The sequence below is a fragment of the Wyeomyia smithii genome, chromosome 2 (assembly GCF_029784165.1).
Source record: "Wyeomyia smithii strain HCP4-BCI-WySm-NY-G18 chromosome 2, ASM2978416v1, whole genome shotgun sequence".
Classification (NCBI taxonomy): Eukaryota; Metazoa; Arthropoda; class Insecta; order Diptera; family Culicidae; genus Wyeomyia; species Wyeomyia smithii.
In genome coordinates this window covers 196389149-196414686 of record NC_073695.1, presented here as the reverse complement: position 1 = coordinate 196414686, position 25538 = coordinate 196389149, and the positions used below count along the sequence as shown (strand labels likewise).

General features: G+C 38.7%; 1 protein-coding gene across 4 annotated transcripts in view; it reads left to right on the top strand.

Annotated features, from left to right (window-relative positions):
* Positions 1-25538, top strand: part of LOC129725894 (muscarinic acetylcholine receptor DM1) — a 297734-nt gene that overhangs the window by 208930 nt on the left and 63266 nt on the right. For all 4 annotated transcript variants that reach the window (XM_055682291.1, XM_055682292.1, XM_055682288.1 and 1 more), the window contains one exon: positions 3356-4290. In XM_055682291.1, coding sequence (XP_055538266.1) covers positions 3431-4290 — 860 coding nt within the window. In that variant the 5' untranslated portion in view covers positions 3356-3430. The remainder of the gene's footprint in view (positions 1-3355; positions 4291-25538) is intronic.

Here is a 25538-nt window from a genome sequence, read left to right as displayed (position 1 = left end):
ACCTACAAGCCAGCGACCTCTTGAGGAATCAGTTGGAGTAAAGTACGCCAAGAATTATATCGCTAGATCGGTTTTGGAAAGTAACCCCGAAATGGGCATTTACACCTATGAAATTTAAGACTGTTCGGAAGACGTCTACCATAAAAAAATATTTTAAAGATCTATCTAAAGGTGGGCTAGTTTAGTTAATCTATTACAATACCTGGGAGACACATGTTGTTCCTGGTATTATCATAGTACAACAATATTATTATTATTATTATTTATTTTCAGTTCATCCGACTTGTAGTCTTAATGAAGTAATACTATAATATATCGCGCCTTGAAATGCGCGATTTAATTGCAATAGTCGTTGATGGCGTTGCGGGCGGAGAGGGCAGTGCAGTTGAAGCATAGTCAGAATAGCTGGGCAGTCATAACTACTTGTCAAATTTTGTGTGCTGTTCTGGCCATAATATCCTTGCGACGTTGTTCAAGAGGTGCGATACCAACCAATAAACAGAGGCTTTCGTAGGGCGGCAAATGATCAGGGTTACTCCAGGGCAATGCGCGGAAAATCCTTCGAATGAAATGCTTTTGAATGCGCTCAATTCGCTGAATCCAATAATCATAATACGGATCCCATACCACACATGCAGTTTCCAGAATCGGCCGTACCAAAGAGCAGTAGAGTGTGCGGAAAGTGCCTGGGTCTTCAAATTCCTTACCGATCCTACAAATCATGCCAAGTTGACGATTGGCTTTATTTATAATCGACGAATAATGCTGTCTAAATGTCATTTGCGTGTCTAATATGATCCCTAGGTCAGTGACAACTTCGCTTCGATGTAGAGTTGTTCCATTAATAGAATAATTATACAACACGGCTTCATCCACGGCCGTAGAGCGGATGATCGAGGTCCAGTCGATATCCCTCAGTGCTAAATTGATAGCATCATAGTTTCCTCGTCGAAAGTCGAAACTATTATGGTCGAACTCATCTATGAACTGTGCTTCAACTGATCTGTTGACGGTAACCAATGTTGGTGGGTGATGGACATCAATTTTGCAGAGGGAAACGGGAGCACTGGTGACCGAGCATGCAGGCAAAACATGCAAGTTAGCGAAGATCAGATCCAGAAACCTACCATTCGGGTTACAGACAGAATTAATCTGGTGCATACTGTAAAAAGCCATGCCGTCTAATAAGCGAGAACTGCCAACGTTAACAGTTGATCGCAAAGCGTCTACTAATAGGTATTTGGTCATTGGCTGCGCACTCCAGGTTAAACCAGATCGATTAATATAATGCATTTCATACGATTTTAAACAAAATCTATACATTTTCCTATGCCAAACTGTGTTCAATTGGTTGTTGTGACGTCACGATCTCGGTACGTGAAAAATGTTGCTGCCTAACACTTGCAACCACGCTCATCTGCCGTTCCTTCGTATATACCTTATTTTACACAACTAACCTGTATAGGAGGCTGATACTCCAAGTGGCCCTTTGCGGACATTAAGCATGGACGCTGAAGGAAGCTGCTCGACGAGTGCTCGGAGTTTTTGAGCGTAAATTTTTGCGACCGATACTTGGTGGTAAACTGGAAGATGGAGAGTGGCGCAGACGCATGAATCACTAGTTCTGCCCATAATTCAGAAATTGGCTAATATGCCATAGGCATCAAATCGAGAAAAACGCATTTTAAAGTTTTTTGTCGGTACAACATATTTTGACTGTCCATGACAACTTTTTTATTGAGTATATCACCCTTCATATATGCTGGAACCTTGCCGTTGAGTTGAAACAGAGAAATCTGCAGGAAAATTCCATCCGCCGCAAATTTTTAGCGCAGTAGCCATTTTTTCAATTATAAACGAAAGGTCAGTTGACAAACCGGTGTGCAATTTGGCTAATATCCATACGATGTGAATTATATCGTGCTCGTTTGTGACGAAAATGGTTTTGAATTTAATAAACAATACGGAAGCGCAAGTGAGGACGAAAAGGACGACGAAACAATTGTTTCGTGCAACAATATAACAATATAACGAAAGTATTATCATTCATAATAATCTTACAATCCACTTTCCTCTTTTTTCTCATCAAATTCAAAATAAAATCTGAATCTTTTCTTCAATATTACTTCAAATCGAATAGCTAAATAGCATTTTCAAGAATGTAAAGATACATGACAGAAGGAAACAGTCACACGTTTTGATCATTGGGTTTCGCAGCACAACAAATAAATACTTGTTGCATATTCTTCGTTCAAATATTCTTTGTTCAAATAGTCTTCGTAAAAACGGTAAAATTTGATGTAAGGGCCTTACGATCGCTTACCTGTCGCCAGTAACCACCAGGCTACAACACACTTTCGAAAGTTAGACGAAATAAAGTACAGTAATAATACACTGGGTCGTGGACATGACACAGGTAGAAACATATTGGATATTAGCCAACTTCTCAATTATTTTGGATATTAGCCAAAATTGTTTCACTTTTGCTGCCTTCCCAAATGCATTTTTTGACAATCGGCTTCCGTAGGGACCTTGTTTAGGGTGTTTACCATCACGAGAAACTGTGCTCTCGTTTTTGGTAAAAATGGCATATTAGCCAATTTTTAAATAATGGGCAGAGTTGTACGCGCGGTGGAAGAAGATGCACGATCTGCTGGTGTACGAGAGACTGGAGAGAGTTCATCCAACATCACGAGAGCGACTGAGGATGCAAACGCTATTAATACGCATAATTTTGATCCTTCTAGTGTCATTCGAATCAATTCAATCAGTTTAATAGGGAAACCGCATTCAAACATTATTTGCCATAACTCGTCGACTTCACTAAGTCGTACGCTGCCTTGAAATCTATGAATAGACTTCCCTGAACTTATCTAGTATCTGTCGCAGTGTAAGGATTTGATCTGTCAAGTTAATTTTTCGCCATAAAAGGGTTCCGTTAACGGCCTCAAATCTAAGACCAGGATACTAGAGAGCACCTCATAGGCAGAATTGAGTAAAGTAATGACAAGATAGTTGCAATAATCGAGTCGTTGGCTCTGTCCATGCTCAAAGCCAAACGTTCCACCGGAATCTTCTCGTTCTCTCAAACCCTTAAAACACGCAAAAACTCGAGCCTTAGCAAATATTGCCTTCTTCCAATTCGCACAAGCTTTGATATGAGTTTGTAGATCTTTCCTAGTGGCATTGGTGACTTTCAGCCGCGAACAGCTTTTTATATTATTAAATGAATATATTATTATAGTATCGAATTAAAGCACTAGCTACAGAAACAATTTTAGCATTTAATATTCTAACTAAATTCATTGCATGCAGATTTGAACAAATTTCAATTATTTTCTGTTTTTTCTTTCAGAATCTCTCAACAATCTGCGTTCGGTGAGCCGAACTGCGTCAGCAGCAACAGCAGCAGCTGTGACGGTACGGTGCAATGGTACTGTACGAGAGGACAACGATCGACAGCTTCGTGTCACGGTACACGGCTGTCACCACGTCACCGGGCACCGGCGGCACGACGGGCACGGTTGAGGATTTATTTTTCAACATCACCCCCACGACGGTGGTCAGTACGGTCGCCGCCGCCGCTGAAAATGTCACGGACGACGGTGCTGAAACCGAACCCACCTACTCGCTGGTACAAATAATCATCCTGGGCATTATCGCCACCGTGCTGAGTATCCTGACGGTGGCTGGCAACGTGATGGTGATGATCTCGTTTAAGATCGACAAACAACTGCAAACAATCAGCAACTATTTTTTATTCTCGCTCGCAATTGCGGATTTTGCGATCGGACTGATATCGATGCCGTTATTCTCGGTTACGACCTTGCTAGGTTACTGGCCTTTGGGGCCCCACATATGCGACACGTGGCTGGCCCTCGACTACCTGGCGTCGAATGCGTCCGTGTTGAATTTGCTCATCATTAGCTTTGATAGGTACTTTAGTGTAACTAGGCCTCTAACATATCGAGCAAAGCGAACAACGACCCGAGCAGCGATTATGATAGGAGCCGCGTGGGGCATCAGCTTACTGCTGTGGCCACCGTGGATCTACAGCTGGCCCTACATCGAGGGCAAACGGACAGTACCGGAGAAGGAATGCTACATTCAGTTCATCGAGACCAATCACTATATTACCTTCGGTACGGCGATAGCAGCCTTCTACGTGCCAGTGACGGTGATGTGTTTTCTGTACTACCGGATATGGAGGGAGACGAAAAAACGGCAGAAGGATCTGAAAAACCTCACCGGAGACCGGAAAAAAGATTCCTCCAAGCGGTCCAACTCGAGGTAAGTTCAAATGGGATGTATAGTGGAATTATTCAAATTTCCAGCAATTTAGAACCGGTCAGGTGGAAGAGAAGCAGGAGCTCATGTCGAACACTCGTGCTGAATTTGCAATCTCGTACTCTCGAGTGGCAGTCTATTTGCGCGTACAATTGTGTTTTCCAAACCTGGGCCTAAGTGCCGATTAAAATCGTGAAGCTTGACGTGCAACACAATGGTTCGTTCCAGTGCGGCCTGGAGGAAACGATTCAGCATAATTGCTACCGTTTATGCTTCCGACCGGTTTCGATCGGACCAGAAGGGAGGAGAAGCGAAGCACGAATAAAATTCTCCCGAATGCCGGGAGCATTCGGTTATTGTTTCGCCCATTTTCACCGGCTAGGAGAACGTTTCAGCAGTTGTTGAACTTTTTTTCCAAATTAAACTCCCTGACAAACAATGGCGGAAGCGGGGCCGCACCGAACAGTCATAAAACACGATGTTTTTTACTGCTTGGCGAAAGCTGGTTGTACAATGTGTAACTGCCAGTATCATACCTACTTGTACTTGTTTGTGTTTGTGTAGGTTGTTTTAAATTATGTTAACAGTGTTTATGTTGCGATAATTTCCGATCAGCTGCAGATGTGATTAACAGCAGGGCGAGTCGTAAGTCGAAAATGACGATGAACTGACCTTAAAATGCGTTATCTCTATACCGCTCATGTTGTTTTTCCATTCTACTTAAAATTTATTTTAATTCTAGCATGGATTTTATGAACATGAAAAAGTTGTGTGCCCATTTCTAAATATTCAGAAGAGTTGTATGAAACTGAAATGTCCATATAAAAAATAAGAGTATGAAGAGATCTGAAATCAGAAAAAAAGGTTATGGTTTTGAAGAGATAAAATGTCCATATAAAAAATAAGAGTATGGAGAGATCTGAAATCATCAAATAAGTTTATAACCATAAACTTATTTGATGATTTCAGATCTCTTCATAACCATAAACTTATTTGATGATTTCAGATCTCTCCATACTCTTATTTTTTATATGGACATTTTAGTTTTTTTCAGTTTAGGACCGCAAATTCCATATTTTTCAATATTCTCAAATGAAAATTCCAACAATTTAGTTAAAACCATGCCAGACCATCCTTTTCTAAATCCATTCAAGAAAAAAGCTTAAGATCTTTTCAAATGGTAGCTATGATTAATTATTTTAAAAACAAAATATATTGTTATTGATGAAAATAATGAAATAAGAAGTGTTCAAGTACACCATAAAATATACATAAGGTAAGGGAAATAGAGAAGAAAAAAACATATATTTAAAGTATGAAATAAATGTTAGGTATTAGCGTTAAAAAGATTTCTTCCCTGTTATGTTATTTACTCATTATTGACCGGACCTAGATCCTAATTCATCTCCAACGTAATTTTTATGTCGGGGGATTGCATAGTTCTTATCAAGAAAAAATACTTTTCTTTACTTTACTTTACTTTACTTTACTTTACTTTACTTTACTTTACTTTACTTTACTTTACTTTACTTTACTACACTTTACTTTACTTTACTTTACTTTACTTTACTTTACTTTACTTTGCTTTACTTTACTTTACTTTACTTTACTTTACTTTACTTTACTTTACTTTACTTTACTTTACTTTACTTTACTTTACTTTACTTTACTTTACTTTACTTTACTTTACTTTACTTTACTTTACTTTACTTTACTTTACTTTACTTTACTTTACTTTACTTTACTTTACTTTACTTTACTTTACTTTACTTTACTTTACTTTACTTTACTTTACTTTACTTTACTTTACTTTACTTTACTTTACTTTACTTTACTTTACTTTACTTTACTTTACTTTACTTTACTTTACTTTACTTTACTTTACTTTACTTTACTTTACTTTACTTTACTTTACTTTACTTTACTTTACTTTACTTTACTTTACTTTACTTTACTTTACTTTACTTTACTTTACTTTACTTTACTTTACTTTACTTTACTTTACTTTACTTTACTTTACTTTACTTTACTTTACTTTACTTTACTTTACTTTACTTTACTTTACTTTACTTTACTTTACTTTACTTTACTTTACTTTACTTTACTTTACTTTACTTTACTTTACTTTACTTTACTTTACTTTACTTTACTTTACTTTACTTTACTTTACTTTACTTTACTTTACTTTACTTTACTTTACTTTACTTTACTTTACTTTACTTTACTTTACTTTACTTTACTTTACTTTACTTTACTTTACTTTACTTTACTTTACTTTACTTACTTTACTTTACTTTACTTTACTTAACTTTACTTTACTTTACTTACTTTACTTTACTTTACTCTACTTTGCATTACAGAAATAAACAGGTACATTAGTTTTGAAGGAAATTAGTTAAAAAATGTAAACATGTATGTTTTTGAGGAGGCAGTGTTGCCAGATACGTTATTTTAAATTATAAAAATCAATCAATTTACTGTTTTGGGTAACTAGTGTATTTATTTAATTTTAAATTTTATAATTTCATAGTGTTTCGGAGAGAATTTAACATGAAAAAACTTATCATCCCAAGGTATTATGAGATAATCTCGAGCTATAGCATTTTGAAGATATGAAGTCAAATTTACATTTGGTTTAAATCAATCTTTTTTTGTTCGTTTTATTTTTCATATCTCCGAATATTTCATATCAATGAACGTTCTAGAAATTGCATTTAGGAGAAAATTGGACAAAAAATTAAAAAAAGGTCAAATTTGAGTCGCAGTGTTGCTAGATATTTTGTTTCTGCATTTGAATAATAAATTGCGTTTTTCTGATTTAAAATTTACCAATCTTACCATTTTTAATGAAATTTTACTTAAAAAACACTGATCATTCAAAGGTATCCTGGGAAAAATTCAAGTTACAGCACTTTTAAGAATTAAAGTCAATTGTTCTCTGATTTGCTTACAATTTCTGAACGATGCAACTCAAAAAAGTCAACAACAATTTACAGCACTGCTTTCGAAAAGAATTCAATATAATCTCTGGATACATACACCATTTCGGAAAAAAAAATTATATAGGTATAACCAATAGAAAATTTATATCAAAACTGAGAAAATTGAAGTCGTTTACTCATAATGACGTATCTGGTGTACATTTATCCTTGAGAAAATTTCATCAATAGAAATAATTTTTTTCTGTGAAGTTTAAGTTAGAAGTTCAAAAGTCCAAATTAATTAAAGATATCTGTTTTATTTTATGAATATCTAAAAAGCTGGAAACATTCCTTGTTAAACTTTGTATAATTTTTCAATTCCTTGGCTAATTTTCTTCAACTAGCTTCGTCCAGAATGTCCATAACTAAAAGAATTTCAGAGACATTAGCAAAATAGGAACAGAAATTGATGGCAAATCAGAGAAAATTTGACTTCTTTTCTTAAAAAGGCTGTAAAACGGTTTTTGTTCATAACAACTTTGAGTGGTAAAGTGTATTTCATGTGAAATTCTCCCCAAATCTGATTAAATTGTCGAATCTCAAATCAAGAATCTCTCATCATAACATAAAAACATACAAAACATAAAAACATAACATAAAAACATACATTTTATGAAAACATAAAAAGTGCGGGTTAGAATATTTACCGAAGCTTAAATATACTAAACGTTTTAAAAAAATATTTAACTTGTCACAAAGTTACATTTTAATCGCTTCATCTAGTTTCAAGAAAGAAGTGAACTCCGAACAGTTGCGGGTCTAGTGATACGATGATTCTAATAGTCTGCTCCTGCGAAAATTTGAATAAAAGATGACTATTAGCTTGGCATCTAAGTACTCAACGGGGAGGCGAAAAATACATTGGACCTAGTACCAAATTTACCACATACCAATATTTTCTAGATTAGGCTATTCCTAAGTTTACTTGAATAAATAATTCAATATATTTATACAATAATACAACTTTTCAGAATTTCCATACTTGCGTTGTACTTTCACTTGTATTGTACAGTAACGAGTAATTAAAATAACTAGGTGTAAAGGGAAATAGATAGCTGTTTCAGTTTAGACAATTGAACCGCCTAATTTCTATCGCTACATTGTTGACACAAAGTATGTATATTTTCATTGAATTTCCATCCCGTGGGGGTATACCTGCGTGTTTTGCTAATTATTCTCCTAGTAGATATGTCTCGCAAAATGCAATGCCCGCTGGGAATTGGGCCCAACAAATAGATTTATTCGATTCAAACGTATCCAACTGAGCAAACGTTCAATGATCTGGAAAATATTTGCAGCGCTTGCTGAATTGGCTGGTGGATGGCGGATGCGTCAATTCAATAAACATAAATGCCAATTGGTAGAAGCAGGGGTGCGGAATTTATGCAGCAGAGAAGAGATGACTGAAAACTGCATTCTGATTTCGTTAATGTACATAAATAAAAAGTCCTTATTTGTTGCGAGTAGATAATTTTATGTGATTTTCATCAGCACCTGTTTTAGTATTGAATCAGACTTGTTCAAACGCCGGAAGCATTATCCGGGGTGTTTCCCATTACTCAGTTCGATATCGAGCAATCAACAGTACATGCAGCCATGAGAATTTAAAAGTTGTTACTATTATAGCATACAATCATAAAATTCAATCAAATATTGAAAAATAAATTTAATACCATCATAGCTTTAGCAAAGTACGTTTGATTATTCACAGCATCTAAAAAGTTCAAAAGTTTTAAAGAGCAGAATAGTAAAAGCCCTTGAAGCATTATATGTATAGGTTGGTAATTTAAAACAATCAAATAAATTTTGTAAGCAAAATCGCACCCGCGTTTCCATACGCTACTCGAAACCCCCGCCCACGCTATTTGCGCCAATGGTCGGCTGAGTGGAAATTTTCGCATTTCGAATTTACCGTACTGATTTAGCGCTCGCTGATGTTTCCGCTACGATGTAGTTATTATAAAATTTATGTACCGCACCGGGCAGGATTTGCAGATGATTCAGACACATGGAAGTCACATTTCTACGCAGAAGTTGCCTTCGGGTCACGAAAACTGGAATACGTTAGTGCATGTGTTATATGCCATGCAAAGCAAAGTGATTTTTTCACTGGTACTGGAACCGCTTTTCTAGAGGAGTGAAATGGGAGCAATATGAGCGATAGGGTGGATGAATTTATTTTTATTTAGAAAGTTTATCATATCATTACTGAAACCACCCTATCTTTTATCGACGTTCTACGGGGGGATTGGGAAAAGAGGCGAGGTGAAGCCTGCGGCTAATTATGAGGTAAATTTAATTAAATATGCAATTGCTGTCCGCTGATAATAATTTATGGATATGTATCTAGCAGTTCGGTGCAAGTTGTGCGATTGCAACCAGCTGTTCCTGTTGTGCGGTTTGGTGAGCAACTTTAATCTTAGTTGGGTTTTAATGAAATCGTAAAGTAAGCGTTAAATCTCAAATTGCAAAACTGTTTTGCGTTGAAAGCAGAAAATAGTGACGAACAATTGATTATTTTTCTCCCTATCATGTTTTTAAATTTATTGGTAAGAGAAAAACAACGCTATAAAAATAGTTTGACAAAAAGATAAGACTACGAAACAGCTAGCTGAAATCCAATCGAAAACACGAATAGTTTCACATATAGCTTTTGAGCTTTTACGAACATAACGTGCGCTCCCGATCCATGTTCCTCTACCTATCCATCCCGAATTGTACTTCCGTTCATCCATCTTACTCTGCTCCGTATATACGTCCACGACTTTGACAGACAACACACTCACAGTGAGAAAAGCTTCCCCTCACGTCACGAACTGGACTGGTCGTGGTATAAAACAATCCCGCTAAGTCCTTCCGGTTGGCGCTGTCTTGGAAAAGTTACCGACTTCAACTGATGGTGTTAAAATTCCAGGAAGTGATAATAAAAAGCAAGAAAAATATATTTCTCCGAGAAATAAAATATCGGAGGGAAAAACTTGACGAAGTGTGGGAAAGTGGCGAGAAAAAAAAACGTTCCCTTTTTCCGCCACCATCGAAGCCGGAAACTGCTTCCACGTGGTGCCACCCGCCAGCCAGTGGAGGTTGAAAAACGTTCCCAACCAGGACCGGTAATTTATCGATGTTCGGGTTGCATATATTTCTCGTGGTTGCTCGCGCCGGTGGCACCCAGAGAGCTTTGTTCGCCCACAGACCAACAGACCGCGCCCCATAACTTGTACCCTGGTTGGTAGTACCTCGACCGCTAGCTTCTGATGGCGCTCTGGCTGGCACAGCATCGTTGCTTTTATGTAAAATGGAGATTGCCGTTCTTTCCAACAGGGCTGCCGTAAGAAGACGGCGCCGAGTACGAGTGGTAATAAATGTGAGATCGCCAGTGATTTTGAAGCTGAGACAAGTGTTCGGAACGAGTGGAAATTTGTTTGAATTACATATTGAGGTGTGATGATTCGTGTGTTGTTAGCGAGACTTTCAGCAGCGACCGGGCAGTTGAGTTTTATTTACCCACATCATCTTAGAGCTGAGACGGAATTTGGCATTCAAATGTGCATTGCGTAACTGCTTTTTTGAATCAACACCTGTCATTGAGACTTAACTTGAAATTTTTGCCTTGAACTTGAATTTTTATTTTGCCTTCTCACTGTTTTCCTTAATAAAATAGGGTTGTTTCTGACCTGGGGCTCCGTCTTACAGAAAGGTACGTTTGCAAAATAAAGTTCTCTGTGTAATATAAAATACCTAAGAAATGCGAACATTTCAGTTATTTTTCATCCGACTTCCATCAATCTAACTGAAAATCGATTGAAATCTTGAAAGGCAAACCAATTGATATTTAGAAATACATAATTGATAAGGTGGTAAATAACAAGCATTGCCTAAATCAAAGAAACAGCCAATCAGTGTCTTTTTCCCAACACCACCGTCAGCAGGCGTCGATGGAAACGACACGTCTATGTAAGCGGTTGACTTTTACAAGCGCACATAACAGATTGCTGTCCAACCAATCGAAAGTCTTCAGTTCAGATGCGTTTGGTAGTAGATAGCAAACGGTGCTTTTCAGTAGCGGCAATTGAAGTATATAATTTTTTTACCACTCGGTTAGAAAAGATTGAACATTTATTGCCTTAATGCGATTTAATACACAGTTGTATATTAATTGAAAAAATTCCTCAAAACCGAAAAAGTCATAATATACAATAAAAACACAAAAAGTTTGCGGGTAGTGTCTGTGACACGACCGCATGGTTTACGTAGAATTATAATAGCTTTTGTACATATGAACGGTCAGACCGGACCTCGGAGATGACTCACGAACTCTCCGGCTCAAAAATTGAGATAACCGACAGAGAAGAAATTGGACAAGCTTTCGAGCAGTCCAGGGTAGTGATGGAGACCACCACAGAGACCTAAGTGGCCACCTTAAATCTGCCATCGATAGAGGAAAACCCAGCCCTGAAGGTTAATAAATTCAAGTTTGGCTAGTCTGTATCAACAATAATAGATTGAAAGGTTAGAATAATGAAGGAGAGTCACAAAAACATAGTGAACAAACCTGATGATAAAAAAAAAATTATGGCACAACGTCGAAGGTTTCATCACAACGCACTGGCAGATTTGGAAAAACAGAATTATAAGCAATGAATACAACTTTTGAAAAGAGATTTTTTCTTTTTTATTTTGGAAATTAATTCATAAACATGTGGTGAGGAGGAACTGTCATAAGCGAAAATAGTTCCAGTAAAACTCGGGTTATTCATATCAAGAGATTTATTTTAAATTTCTATCCGAAATTTAACGCAGATTTTAACCGGATCAGGTTTCCTTAAAACATCATAAAACTTATTCAAATCAATCAATAATCCAAAATCATTTTTATTCTACAAAGTTCCTACTACTAAGTTCCTCCTACTTTCCTATAATAGTACACTAAAGTCGCTTTTTACGCGGGGGATACGTGCCGCGTAAAAAAACCGCGTAAAAAAACCGCGTAAATTTCGGAATCCGCGTAAAAAAAACCGCGTAAATTCCGGAATCCGCGTAAAAAACGCGTAAATTCCGGAATCCGCGTAAAAAAGCCGCGTAAAATAAACCGCGTAAAAAGCGACCTTAGTGAACGTTGCTGTTTAATCTTAACCATTTTATACTTTCCCTCTGAAACATTTTTTTTATTGTGTGTTTCAATCTTGTGTTGATAAAGCAATGCAAAGCCTTGGTGCTACTTCCTGTATCGGAACTTGATGCTAGCGCTACGATCCTACTGACACCAACAGTCTCTCCCGAGCCGGGACTCGAACCTACGACGGCTGGCTTGTTAGGCCAACATCGTACCTCAAGACCAGCTGGAAGGTCTTGTGTTGATACATGTAGCACTATAATAGTTTTCAATCACTACATGTGCGACCCAATAGCTCAAACTGGAAATAAAGAAAGATTATAGCTATTCAACCATTCCCGTGAATTTTGGGGGCCTCTTGCCATTGCGAAAACGCGTCAAAAGCTCTCACCCACTCTAATAAAAACATTAGCCGTGCGCCTCCACTCACAGTTGAATCGGTGGAGACGCTAGGTTAACCAGTCGACAACGTTTTTGTGTTATCATAAATTAAGATGACTAAAATTTTCAATGAAATCATATGTCTAACTTTCGTATCTTTGATAAAATAAAGGTTTTTCTACAATGCAGCTGTTCTGTTAATTTTGAGTAACTTTGTAAAAAAAAGTATTTTTTATCCTTCAAAGCAACCAATTAAGAGTTACTTAGGGGCCGTTCCTATACCACGTGGTCATGAAGAGGGGGGTGGGGGGGTTTGTCATAAGACCACGATAAACCACGCACAGGGGTGGGGTGTTAACGAAATGACAACGTGGTCTATTCTTCTAACTTATAATTTATTGTTGCCACCAAGTCAAGAATGAAGCGTTTGCATTTTGGAAATATAGAATGTACCTACTGAAAGTTTAATAATAAAAATGGAAAAAAATTAAGCGAACTTTTGGCACTTGACAAATGAAAAGACCACGTGGTTAAAAAAACAAGGGAGGGGGGGTTTGCCAAAAGATCACGAAAGACCACGGGGGTACGGGGCCCATAAAAAGTGATTAAAATATGACCACGTGGTTTAGGAACGGTCCCTTAGCTGAAAAATGCAACCGTCAGTAGTGCCTCTGTCTTATACTTATCGGACTATCGACCAAAACCTTTACTTTCATTCCATTGAACACAGTTTACTACATCCTCGGTTTCCTGATGTACTGTGCGTTGTTGTGAAGCGATGACCTCAATAGGCCTCAATAGACTGGTGAGGTACACAGACGGTGTTAACGGTCTGGCAAGTAACCAGCTCGGCTTCCGGAACGCCAGGTCCACGCTGTATGCAACTCTCTCCGTCGCCAAGACTACGGAGGTGGCTATCCAGCGCGAGAGACGGGGCATTCGCTTTTGCGAAATCATTACGGTTTAAATGACGATTGTGTTCAGCGCTGTACGGCATCAAGCTAAAACTTCGTGCCAGCGTGGTTTCGTCCATACGATGGTTGGCCAGTGAGCTCCAAAGCGCTAAGTACTAATCGCGGTAAACTGGAAAGTACCTACAGACTGATGCGTCTAAGTGTCGCGAGTGCGTATCGTACGGTGTCTTACAACGCAATCTGTGTCTTGTTCGGCATGATGCCCATCAGCATCGCCATTAAAAAGGATGTAGAGTGTCACAGGGTGCATACGAAGTAGCAGAGGATCATTTTCGATGATCAGATTGTAGCGGGGAGGGTCTAATTCCGCGAAGAGTAGATGGAAACACCAACTCAACCCAGAGGTAACCGGATGGGTCGGAAGGTACAATAGAGAAGAGAACTTCTGTCAGGTCGTGGCTGCTTCAGACAGTATCTCACTGGTTCGGACACGCGGGGTCCCCCATGTATTCGAAGTGCGTGGATGTGGAGGAGACCACTGAGCATGTCTTTCTGGTATGCCTTCGCTTTGCGTGTGCGAGGAGTGGTGCTGAGCGAGCCAGACACTACTTTGGACTACTTAGATCGGAAGATGTGCGAAGACCCGGACATCTGGAGTGCGGTTTGTACAATGGATGTGGCGGGTCAACCACCAAAAAACCAAAAGGTAGTTAACTGCTAGTCTTTAGATGGTTAGCATGAAGCACAAAAGCCACTTCCCGACATAATACCTCAACATCGTTTCGAAAAGATTTCTCCAGTACTTAAAAAAAGCGCCTACAAGCAGGGCCGGATTTAGGGGTCCGGGGCAAATATTCTCGTGGGGCCCTCTTTTCTTAAAAAAACTGATGAAAGAAAATTTTAAATTTTGAAATGACTTTACGCTTTGCTGAAAGCTCATGAGCAAAAATAGGTTTCTGATATAAATGAAAAATTAATGTACAGTGATCAAAATATTTTAAACAAAATAAACAAAACACATGGTGAAAATGAATAAAAATACTAAGATGAAAACGAAATATGAGTGAAACGGAAATAAATATGATTTGAAAAAGATCCTAAAAAATAACACAAGGGTAGAAATAATAAAAATTATCAAAATGCTCAAGATTATTGAAATGATCATTTAATAATACGAATAGTAGAAAGAAAAATAATAAAAACGAAAGGATATAAATGACAGAAAGGATAGAAATGACTAAAATGGTTAATGATTAAAAAAAAAAACATATCTAACAACTCAGTTTGTCTGATTTTGATATAAGCAGGCTGCAACTGGTTCGCCTCGATGTGAATAACAAAAATTTTAAAAACAGCAAAAATGACGTTGAAGGTATAAATACAACAAATATCAAAAATAACTTAAAAGAAACCATAAAAAAATAAAATTATCAACGGTAAAATTTTATCACTGACAAAAGAGATAAATCATATTAATATGATGCAAATGACACAAATGATATAAAAGATGGAAAAAATATACAATGGAAACAATTAACATGATAACACTTATGAAAGCAGTAAAAATCATAAACGAATCATATGGCCAGAATGACACAGACAATAAAAATACCAAAAAAAATGAAAATCCATCAGAGAGTAAATGTCAAAAATTAAATGGTAAAAGCATGAATAAAAATATGATAGAAACAATAATATTATTGAAATGATGAAAGTGATGGAAATAATAAATAGAAATAATGATTACATGGACCAGGCGACATCCATTGATCACGTAACGCATAAAACCCATTTTTGGACCCCCACTCCCTCCATATGTAACGAAATGTCATCACCTGCTCCCCATAAAAATGACGTAGCGCTCAAGAAGAATTTGCTAAATAAAAATGCTCGTTTTTGGAGAGTCCCTCCAAATTTTGGTATTATGGACACTAATTTTACCTCCCCCTCCCCTATGAGCGTTACGTAATTTATGAAAACCGCCCAGCAACATAACAACGGTACAAATGCTATGAAACATGACATATTACAAAGGAATTAAAAACGTTAGACATGACAAAAATTAAGAACATGAAAATAAAATCAAAATAAATTAAATTATTGAAATGATGAAAAAATATACAAACCAAGATGATAAAAACAGATATTGATTTGAAAAATAAAAATAACATAAGGTTGTTCAGAGAGCTATGTCATTAGTGTGGTATAAAAGTTATTAACACTGATATGAGATAGTCTATTGTAATCTTGGCATCTATCATTCAAAGAATTCGCGAGCACTCCTGCATGCAACAATACTGATGTTGTAACGAAAATCTGTATGTAGTTCTGCGTCAACGATCGTAGCTTTGGACACCAACTTTTCTGCTAGTTTTTACTAGGGGAGCTAATGCCGCTGCACCTACCGCTGACGCTGCTATCACCACTACCACTACTGGTACCGAAAATTTTACCTCTTTAATTTAGTATTATATACTCTCAAGAGGACAATTTGTTGTTTCATTTAATATCGGATGTGATGCTGGTCGCATCTCTCAAAATAAGTCATTCTTCTGATAACACAGTGAAAAGCTGTTTTGACACTAAAATTTTGATGGTCCACAAAGTTTGTTATGAGTAGTCCCGTAAAGCCGTTTTACTTTGGAGACAAAAGTAATTTTTTTTATTAAGTAGTCACAGTGATAATCTGAAGTACAAATAATATTTTGTCATAGAATACTCATCGGTAAGAGAATATACCTACCTGATAAATTGATGGTGACATTTCATAGGAATTGTTTCCCCAATCAGTCATTGTGACTTTCGTGAGAAAACATATATCGGAAGTTTTGTTTAAAAGAATATGTGAATAAACTTGTTAACATTTCCACAATGATTTTGGTAATCATTATTTCTAGTTTGAACAAATATCCAGAAAAGTAAACACCGGGATTCGACCGACTAATGACACTATCTAGTAACCGTGACTTTTGAAAGAAAATATATGTCAGATGTTGTTTGAAAAGAATATGCGAACTTTTTAAAAACTTATATATTATGAACATAATCTCCCGGCTGGTCTCGAGGTACGATGCTGGCCTAACAAGCCAGTCGTCGTAGGTTTGAGTCTCGGTTCGGGAGAGACTGTTAGTGTCAATAGGATCGTAGCGCTAGTTATGAACATTATCACAGGAATTTTAAAAACTATCCTTTTTCAATCAAGACTTAGCAACGAAAAATACGTTAGTTCAATTTATTGAAATCACAAATTCCATCAAACTAACGTTCGATTGTATTGTCTGGCAACAGTCCCCGTATCCAGTGATTTTTATTGAAGAATCTAGAATTAATATGATTTATACATTTTCCTGGTAAATTTCTATATATTTTTTACAATATTGAAACCGAGGTTGCATTAGAACAGACATATGATAAAAAAGAGGAATGAATTGAATTTGTTGTGTTTCTCACGGTGATAATTTAGTAAAACTAGAAACGTTTCTGGTTTCTCCTATATATATCATCAAGTAAAAATATGTAAAAGTAAAGTATATTTAACAAACTACTTTGTGACAATTGGCAAAAGTTTGTATAAGGCTCTAAGCCCCGCCTTTTCAACGCTTTTCAGTATTCCTGGCCTTTTACAGAAAATATTCTCCATACGAATATGAATCAAACATGTCATTTGTGCGGACTGGGTTCGCTCTTGGAAAATTTCCTTCGTCCATGAAGTAAATGCTAGATGGTGATATCACCTTCTCGCCGCAAGATCGTGTACAGCACGGAGATGAAATTCGTCTTGGTGCCTATACGAAATACCGCAGTGCGTGTCGACGAAGATAAAAAACAACTGTCTCCGTTTTTGCTCGTCTCCGCTCGTATTCTTCCGATATTTTACGAGTGGCAGATGAAAATATATCGATAACTAATAACATCGTTTGAGAATCGATACCGAATACTCGATATATTGAAAGAATAATAGTAATGCTTTGGGTATCGCTAAAGTATCGCACATGCCAAGCAGCTACTGCTGCTGGTATCCGCTGCTGCTGCTGCTGCTATCCGCTGCTACTAAGCTAGGCCTGTCTTAGTGGCCATCCACTAGTAAACTGATTGGTTTGAGTAGAGACAGGCTCTTATATAGCTCAAAGAGTGCATTTACGCTTCACTAGGTATGTAATTCTGTCGGCTGCCTTATAAAAGTAAAAGAATCTACGTTTCTACAAGGCTTGACACTTTTCAATAATACAAAAGTTCGAATGATGAAAGTACATTTTTTTTTCATTTGGGCGGATGCGTGGGTAATTTTCCAATCAGTTACTGCCAGAACCAAGGAAATTCGTTGTATACTAAGCGACTCATAAGCATTTAAAATGGACAAACAAATTTCGTCCACTTTTTCAATTTTCAGTTATAAATTACACATAAATTTTGGTGCCCCTAGCAAAAATAACTTTATCAGAGACATTGCCTGTAATCAAACGTAGAAGCAATGAAACCGGTAAGAAATTAATCCAAGGCGTTTTGTTGCCCTTCTGCGTTCACTAGAGGCATAATTATTAACAGGGGCGGTTAAAAAGCTATAATCTTTCATTTTTCCCCTGTTTGAGAAAGATAAAATAGCAAATAGTAGTGACTTGAACGATAGAATCAAGAACGGTTCTCCCGCAGGAAAAACTATTTTAAACGCTAACGTTCAAAAGTTAAGTTGGCAAACCCAGAATGACCTCTCATTACATTAAATTATAAGTGCAACTCCATCGTCACAAAAGAAAGTGAACGCATGTATGTTTTGCATACGAGTTCCACTCAACCTATTTACGAGCGGCTATATCTGAGTAAAAATTTTCAGAAGTGAAAATGCGTGATGAGCATTCAGCATCATACTAAAAGTGCATTACCAATAATTCAACTTATATTCAACTTAATAAACCTATTTCTAGAAAAAAAATCAGCTTCATTTGGTACAATGAAAATATTGTGTACCAAATTTTGCAAAAAAAAACATGATTTTTCATTTTATTTTTTTAATAAAAAGATACAACCAATATTTGTTCTATCGCGTAATTAACTATAACAAGTTGAATTAGATCAACTATCACAAGCGGAATTAGATGTACACTCTCTTTGCGAAATTTATAATTCAAGCTGTCAAACATGTTGAACTGGTTGCTAGTAGTCTTTCCGTAGAGCGGAAAATATATTTTCCAATAGCCCAACCTGACTGATATTACATTAAGGATTTACTTCAGTGTTCGATGAATTCAATTGACTTAATCATATCGTCGAAACATGAGTTATTTAATGGCAAATTCATTAGTATACAGACGTAGACGAGAAACGGTTTCTTATTTCAATAGTCATCAAAAGTTATTGCTTATTATCCCAACAATTTCTAAATTGAAACTCCTCTTTGTTATACACTCTATTGTATAATTCAGTCATTGCTATCACCGTGCATTGATTACAAGATTCTCTATTCTGCCAACATAAAATGTGAGCGTCTAGCCCCACAAACGAGACTTATGCCTACGTCTTTAAAAGGAAACACTGAACGTATCTCCCAAGTAACACACGTTGGTATAGAATAGTTGACGTTACCTATTCCATGACATCAATATCACCAGAAAAGCGCGAAACATGAAGGCTAGTAGAACAAGTACCGATTACTGCATGAGAGCAAGCCAACTTGATATAATTAAGTGGCAAAATACATCTCGAGTACTAATACGGCAATGCGCAAATCTGTTGCTATGACAACTGTTAACCAGCGCATGCGCAAATGTGTTGTGTCTGCGCAGTGCAACTAGATCGACAATTGCATTTTTCAGTGGCAGTTTTAATTGATTATAAAATGATGACAAAAAATAATATTCAACCTTTCAAAAAGAGTTGTTTCTTTCGCTACAATATTGAAATTGGTTTCGCATAGTTTCAACGTTATCTGGATATAAAATCTAACAAAACTAGAAAACGTTGTTAGATATACAATAACAAAAAACTGAAGTGATATTGGTTACACTGCAAGCGTTTTGTTTATCTTTTGATGGCGCGTTTTGACGCGCTTCGAATAAATATAGAAATCGTTCATATAATTTAAATATGATTTTGATCAAGAAATTTCAAGTTGGGTGTTGAATGCTACGACTATTGTACTAAGGAAAAGCATTTTACAGGTACGTAGTGTTGTTATTAGATGGTGTAATGTCTTACGAAAAGACCAAGTGATAGTGATTGTCATTCTTGAACTCATGTTATTGAAAACATCTCCAAAACCAGAAAAAACGAGCTTGTTTTCGAAATGCGGTTGTATTACTGATGAAAAACAACTTCAAACACAATATAATAACGCAAGTTTTCAATTGCGCTTGTAGTACACTTATATGACTACTTTCGTTGTTACTTATTTACTAACATGTTTTGTGTGTTACTTGGGTATTGTTCCGGAATTTGTGCTGATTCGTCCGAGGGTCCGTTATTTGAGAACAATGTTTAAATAGACCACGAGTTGGTCTTTCCGAAATTCAATTTATTGTTCGGTATGACTGACCACGATACACGAAAGGCGAGATTTCGTAGTTGTAAAAGGTATGTATTTTATCTTCGAGCGTTTAATTGCGACTGACTCTATACCCTACTCCTATGACTTCCTTCTACTCCATAGCTGCTAAACGTAGCGCAAGGAGAGATCTATTGAAATATATAAAGAGACTGGTAACGAGAGCGATAACGAGGAATGTTTCCTGTTCAGCCTAGCTTAGACTAATCGTTTTTGTGATAGGAAGATTTTGGTATTCACATAGGGTAATGCGTTTAAATTTTGTACGTTTATACTAACTTAACTTGTAACTTAAATCTAATGCCGTAACATGCCGGGCCACGTTGAAAGGTACTTTCAACATTACTCAGCAAAAGGATTTCCAATAGTTGCTTCAAGCTGGTTACATTGGTGGTGAAGATTGTGACGTCTCAGATTGCGGTTGTTGTGCTGGTTCATCATCTATTGGGATTGGGCAGATTTCGGTGACCGCCCGTCGATAAACGCCGTTTGAAGTCCGAACATCAACCACTCTCACGTGGCCGTCTCGCCCAGGAAATGTCTGATCGACTCGTGCGAGATTCCATCGCATAGGAGGAGTGGAGTCCTTTTTCAGCAAAACGAGTGTTCCCACCTTGATGTCTGGTTGCACCATAGGCCAACGTTGTCTGTTTTGAAGCTGTCCAATGTAGTCACGAGACCAAACCATCCAAAACTGTTGAACCTTTTGTTGCATCTTCTGAAAAGAATTTAAGCGATTAAGTGAAATGTCGCTCAAATCTGGTTCTGGAATAGAGTATAAGGGTTCTCTCACAAGAAAGTGTCCTGGAGTCAATGCGACGACGTCAGCAGGATCCGAAGATAACGGTGTGAGGGGTCGCGAATTCATCATTCCTTCGATTTGTGTCGTAAGGGTGTTGAAATCATCGATGGTTAATTGCGTATCCCTCATAATGCGGTACAAGTGATGTTTGTAGATTTTGACAGCCGACTCCCACAATCCCCCGAAGTGGGGCGATCGGGCTGGGTTGAAGTGAAATCGTATGCCAGTCTCGCTGCAGAAGCTGGCCGTGGGATGTGAAGAATGCATTTCGTCAAATTATTGTTTATGCTCCTGAAGAAGTCGGTTGGCTCCGACAAACGTGCGAGCATTATCGCAGTACAAATCTAGTACTCGCCCGCGACGCGAGGTGAACCGCTTTAGAACGTTAATGAACGACGCCGACGATAAACCGTATACCACTTCGATATGGACCGCTTTGGAGGCCATGCACACGAAAATCGCGACGAATATTTTAACCGACGTTCCGCGGCAACTGGGCGGACGGACGAAAAATGGCCCACAATAGTCCACGCCGGACTTCAGAAACGCGCGCGACGGAGTCACTCTAGCTGCTGGTAGCGGTCCCATAATTTGAGTGATACTCGATGGCTTGCAATGAAAACATGTCAAGCACTTTTTTACGATTTTTCGTGCTAAATCTCTTCCTCTAACAGGCCAGAACCTTTGACGCAGTATAGACAGTAGCAGATGTGGGCCTGAGTGGAGTGTTTTAATGTGCACGTTGGTGGCAATTAAAGTAGTTAGGTGATGATTCTGTGGTAGAACGATAGGATATCGAGTGTCGAACGGAATTTCATTATTACACAGGCGGCCATACAGCCTTAGTAGGCCCTGCTCATCTAGAAAGGGATTCCGAGTTTTCAAGTGCGATTTAAAATTGAAGTTCTTATTTGATGGTCCATTATGCAGTTTCAAGAAGCGGATTTCAGCGGCAAAACATTCTTTTTGCGCTTGCTTGACAAGTAAATTCAGAGAATTATCCAGCTCAGCTGGCGAAAGGGGACCTTGCAAACGATGCTTGGTGCGACAATTGTGTATAAATCTTAGTATCCAAGCAATCTTGCGTTGTAAGGGGACTAGAGTTGAATGAGCAGCAACAAATGAAAGCATTGAAGACTGAGAAACGACGACAAGTGATACGATCTCTTTGCTTTCTTCCTCTCGAGCTTGCAAATGCAACGGCGAAAGCTCCACAATGTTTTGTGGCCAACAGCTTGAATCATTGTTTAAATAAGAAGGACCGTGCCACCAGAGTTCTTCGTTAATTATACGAGATGGGAGTACTCCACGAGAAATATGGTCTGCAGGGTTCATTTCAGTTGGAACATGACGCCACATAGAGCCTCTTGTCAAGCGGTGTATTTCAGCAATTCTATTGCTAACGAAAACCTTCCACGGCGCGGATGATGTGGCTAGCCAATGCAATACAATGCTTGAGTCCGTCCAAAAGTTGATGGGGCACTGAATATTAGTAGAGCTTCGTATACAGTCAGCTAGCTTTGATGCCATGACCGCTCCGCACAGTTCTAGACGAGGTATCGTAAGCTTGCCGGGAGGACAAACTTTTGACTTTGACATGAGAAGATTCGTTGTGGTAGTTCCATCGCGATTTGATGGTGTTACATAAATGCAGCATCCGTATGCTCTATCGGAAGCATCTGAAAAACAGTGCAGTTGAAGATCCGTATAACCGGTTAACATTACATGCCGAGGGATTCGAAGATTGCTCAGCTCCTGCATTTCTTCTCGAAACATTTTCCACCACGTCTGAAAGGCTTGTGGAAGCTGTTCATCCCACTGGAATTTGTTTAACCATAGTGATTGCAAAAAGATTTTCACAGAGACAATGACCGCCCCGACAAGTCCTATCGGATCAAACAAGCGGGACATTTCGGATAGCACAATGCGTTTAGTAACTGGATTCGAATCAGTCAGTACAGGAACTTTGAAACCAAAACAATCAGATTGCGGATGCCACAGTAAGCCAAGTGTTTTCACGATGCATGATTTGTCAATTTCGAGATTATCTTGTTGGTCATGAAGTGCCTCGGGAATGTGCCGTAGAATTTCGGGATCGCTGGAGCTCCATTTTCGTAGTACAAAACCTCCTGCATGGAGTAGATCATTAAGCTGTTTACATGTTTCACTAAGCCGATCCTTGTCATCATCTCCGGTCAAACAATCATCCACATAAAAAGCGCGTTTCAAGACGCGCGAGGCTAGGGGGTAGTTATCTGCTTCGTCGTATGCAAGTTGATTCAGAACTCGTGTGGCCAGGAATGGAGCGCAGGCGGTGCCATACGTCACAGTTCTGAGTTTATAGGTTTGCAAACGGTCCGTTGGATTATTCCTCCAGATAATCTGTTGCAACGGTCGGTCCTGCTGATGTACAACAATTTGCCTGTACATCTTTTCGATGTCAGCTGTGATGACATATTTTGGTAATCGAAAATTGAGAATTATGGAGATGAGTGTAGGTTGTACTGTAGGGCCTACGTAGCATAAGTCATTCAGCGAGAGGCGATTTGATGATCGACAAGATCCATCAAAAACAACTCTAATTTTAGTTGTTTTACTGTCCGGTCGCAAAATTGCATGGTGTGGGAGGTAAAAATGCGGCAATGAGAGGTTCGGTGACACTTCCTCCATGTGTCCCAACGCTTGATATTCAGACATGAATTGGTGGTAATCTGAATGAAGCTGAGTGCTAGCCGATAGCTTTCTCTCGAGTGAATGAAATCTTCTTTCAGCGATCGGTAACGACTCACCCATAGTCGATAACAATTCCTCAAGAATCGGCAATCGAACGACATATCGACCGTCAGGTGCTCTTGAGTGAGTCTTGCGAAAATGGTTCTCACAGTATTGCTCATCCAGTGAAAATGATTTTCCTCCGTCAAAACTTTCTACTTCCCAAAACCTTTGCACGGCTGCCGTTAATTTGTCGACCGTCATTGCAGCATTGCAGACTGCCGTTCTAATCGGATTAAGGGCTATTCCCACTGCTTCCGTTCCGGGACCGGGCCGGGACCGGGCCGTGGCTGTTCCGCGTGTCGTCCGGGCTCATTTGAGATTGATTGCATGCGTTCTTATGAACGCATTCACACCGACGCGCCGTGCCCAGACCGGGGCAGCGTTGAGTTGCCGTCGTGCTGCCGCAGTGTGAGAGAAAAACTATCGTTGCCGACGATACTTTGTGTTGGCCGGAGAGTGCACGGAAGGCACTCGGGTGGATGCGTGTATGTTGTAGTGACATATTTCGCGCGGAGTGAGCTGCGGTATGATAAAAAGAGAAAGACGTTCTTTCACATACACACATCAACATTTCTCAGCCAGAGCGCAGCGCGGGCACGGTTCAAGCACGGCGCAGTGTGAATGCATGAAAAGTCCCGGACGAGCCCGGTTCCGGCCCGGTCCCTGAACGGAAGCAGTGGGAATAGCCCTTCACGCTGTGTGTGATCACCAGCAACAGCGTAGCCAAACGCTGTTTTGTGTAGAATAGGTAATTGTGGCCCAAGACTGATTTGATCGTTTTCCAATAACGAGAAAAACCACTGGATACTAATTATCATGTCTATACCGTGAGCGAGATGGAAGGTCGGATCGGCCAACGGCAGGTCCTTCGGGATTTCCCACTTAGAAACATCCACATCAACAGACGGCAGAATTCTCGTCAGACTGGGAAGGATTAAAAATTCGATATTTGCGTTGAATTGGTTCACTCTTGAGGCAAGATTGATCGTAACCGACTGGGTTACACGTTGAATACTATTTCCAATTCCATATACATCAATTTCCGATACTATGCGCTTTAATCGTAGCCTTTGTGCGAGATTTTCGGTTACGAAATTGCGCTCAGATGCAGAGTCTAGTAGAGCACGAGCGAGAATATAGGTTCCATTGATATCACGAACCTTGACATAGACTGTCAACATAAAGACAGTTGTGTTAGTCTTTTTCATAGTCATGACTGGATAGCTAGTAGTGTGTGAAGAACCATGAGCCGAGCCTGACGGTCCCGGCGACGACGGAATGAACTAAATCGATTTATTTTGGCCCCCCGACGACGAGCGATCGCGTCCCATTAACCGAGGGATGCCGTGCGCTTGATCGACAATGCACGGATCTACCAACAACGACGACTCGACGACCGCAGCCGATTGTGAGGATGATCGAGTTTGAGCAAGGGTATTAGTGCTGGTTGTACTATCAGCTACTTGAACAGTCAGCGCGGCAGACGTGTTTAAATGCAACATGGTATTATGACGTTTGTTACATATTCAACATGATCCAGCAGAGGTACAATCTTTCAATAAATGTGAAGGTTTAAGCAGTTCAAGCAGAACCCGTGCCTCTTCACCAAGTTGAAACGTAATTTTGGCGAGAGCTTGACGAAACTCTCACAGCCACTGAAAGCGTGTGTGCCTCTGTGGCAAGCTGCACACGCTTTAGCATCTTCATTTGCTATGACAGGATGAGATGATACATTTATTCGATGATA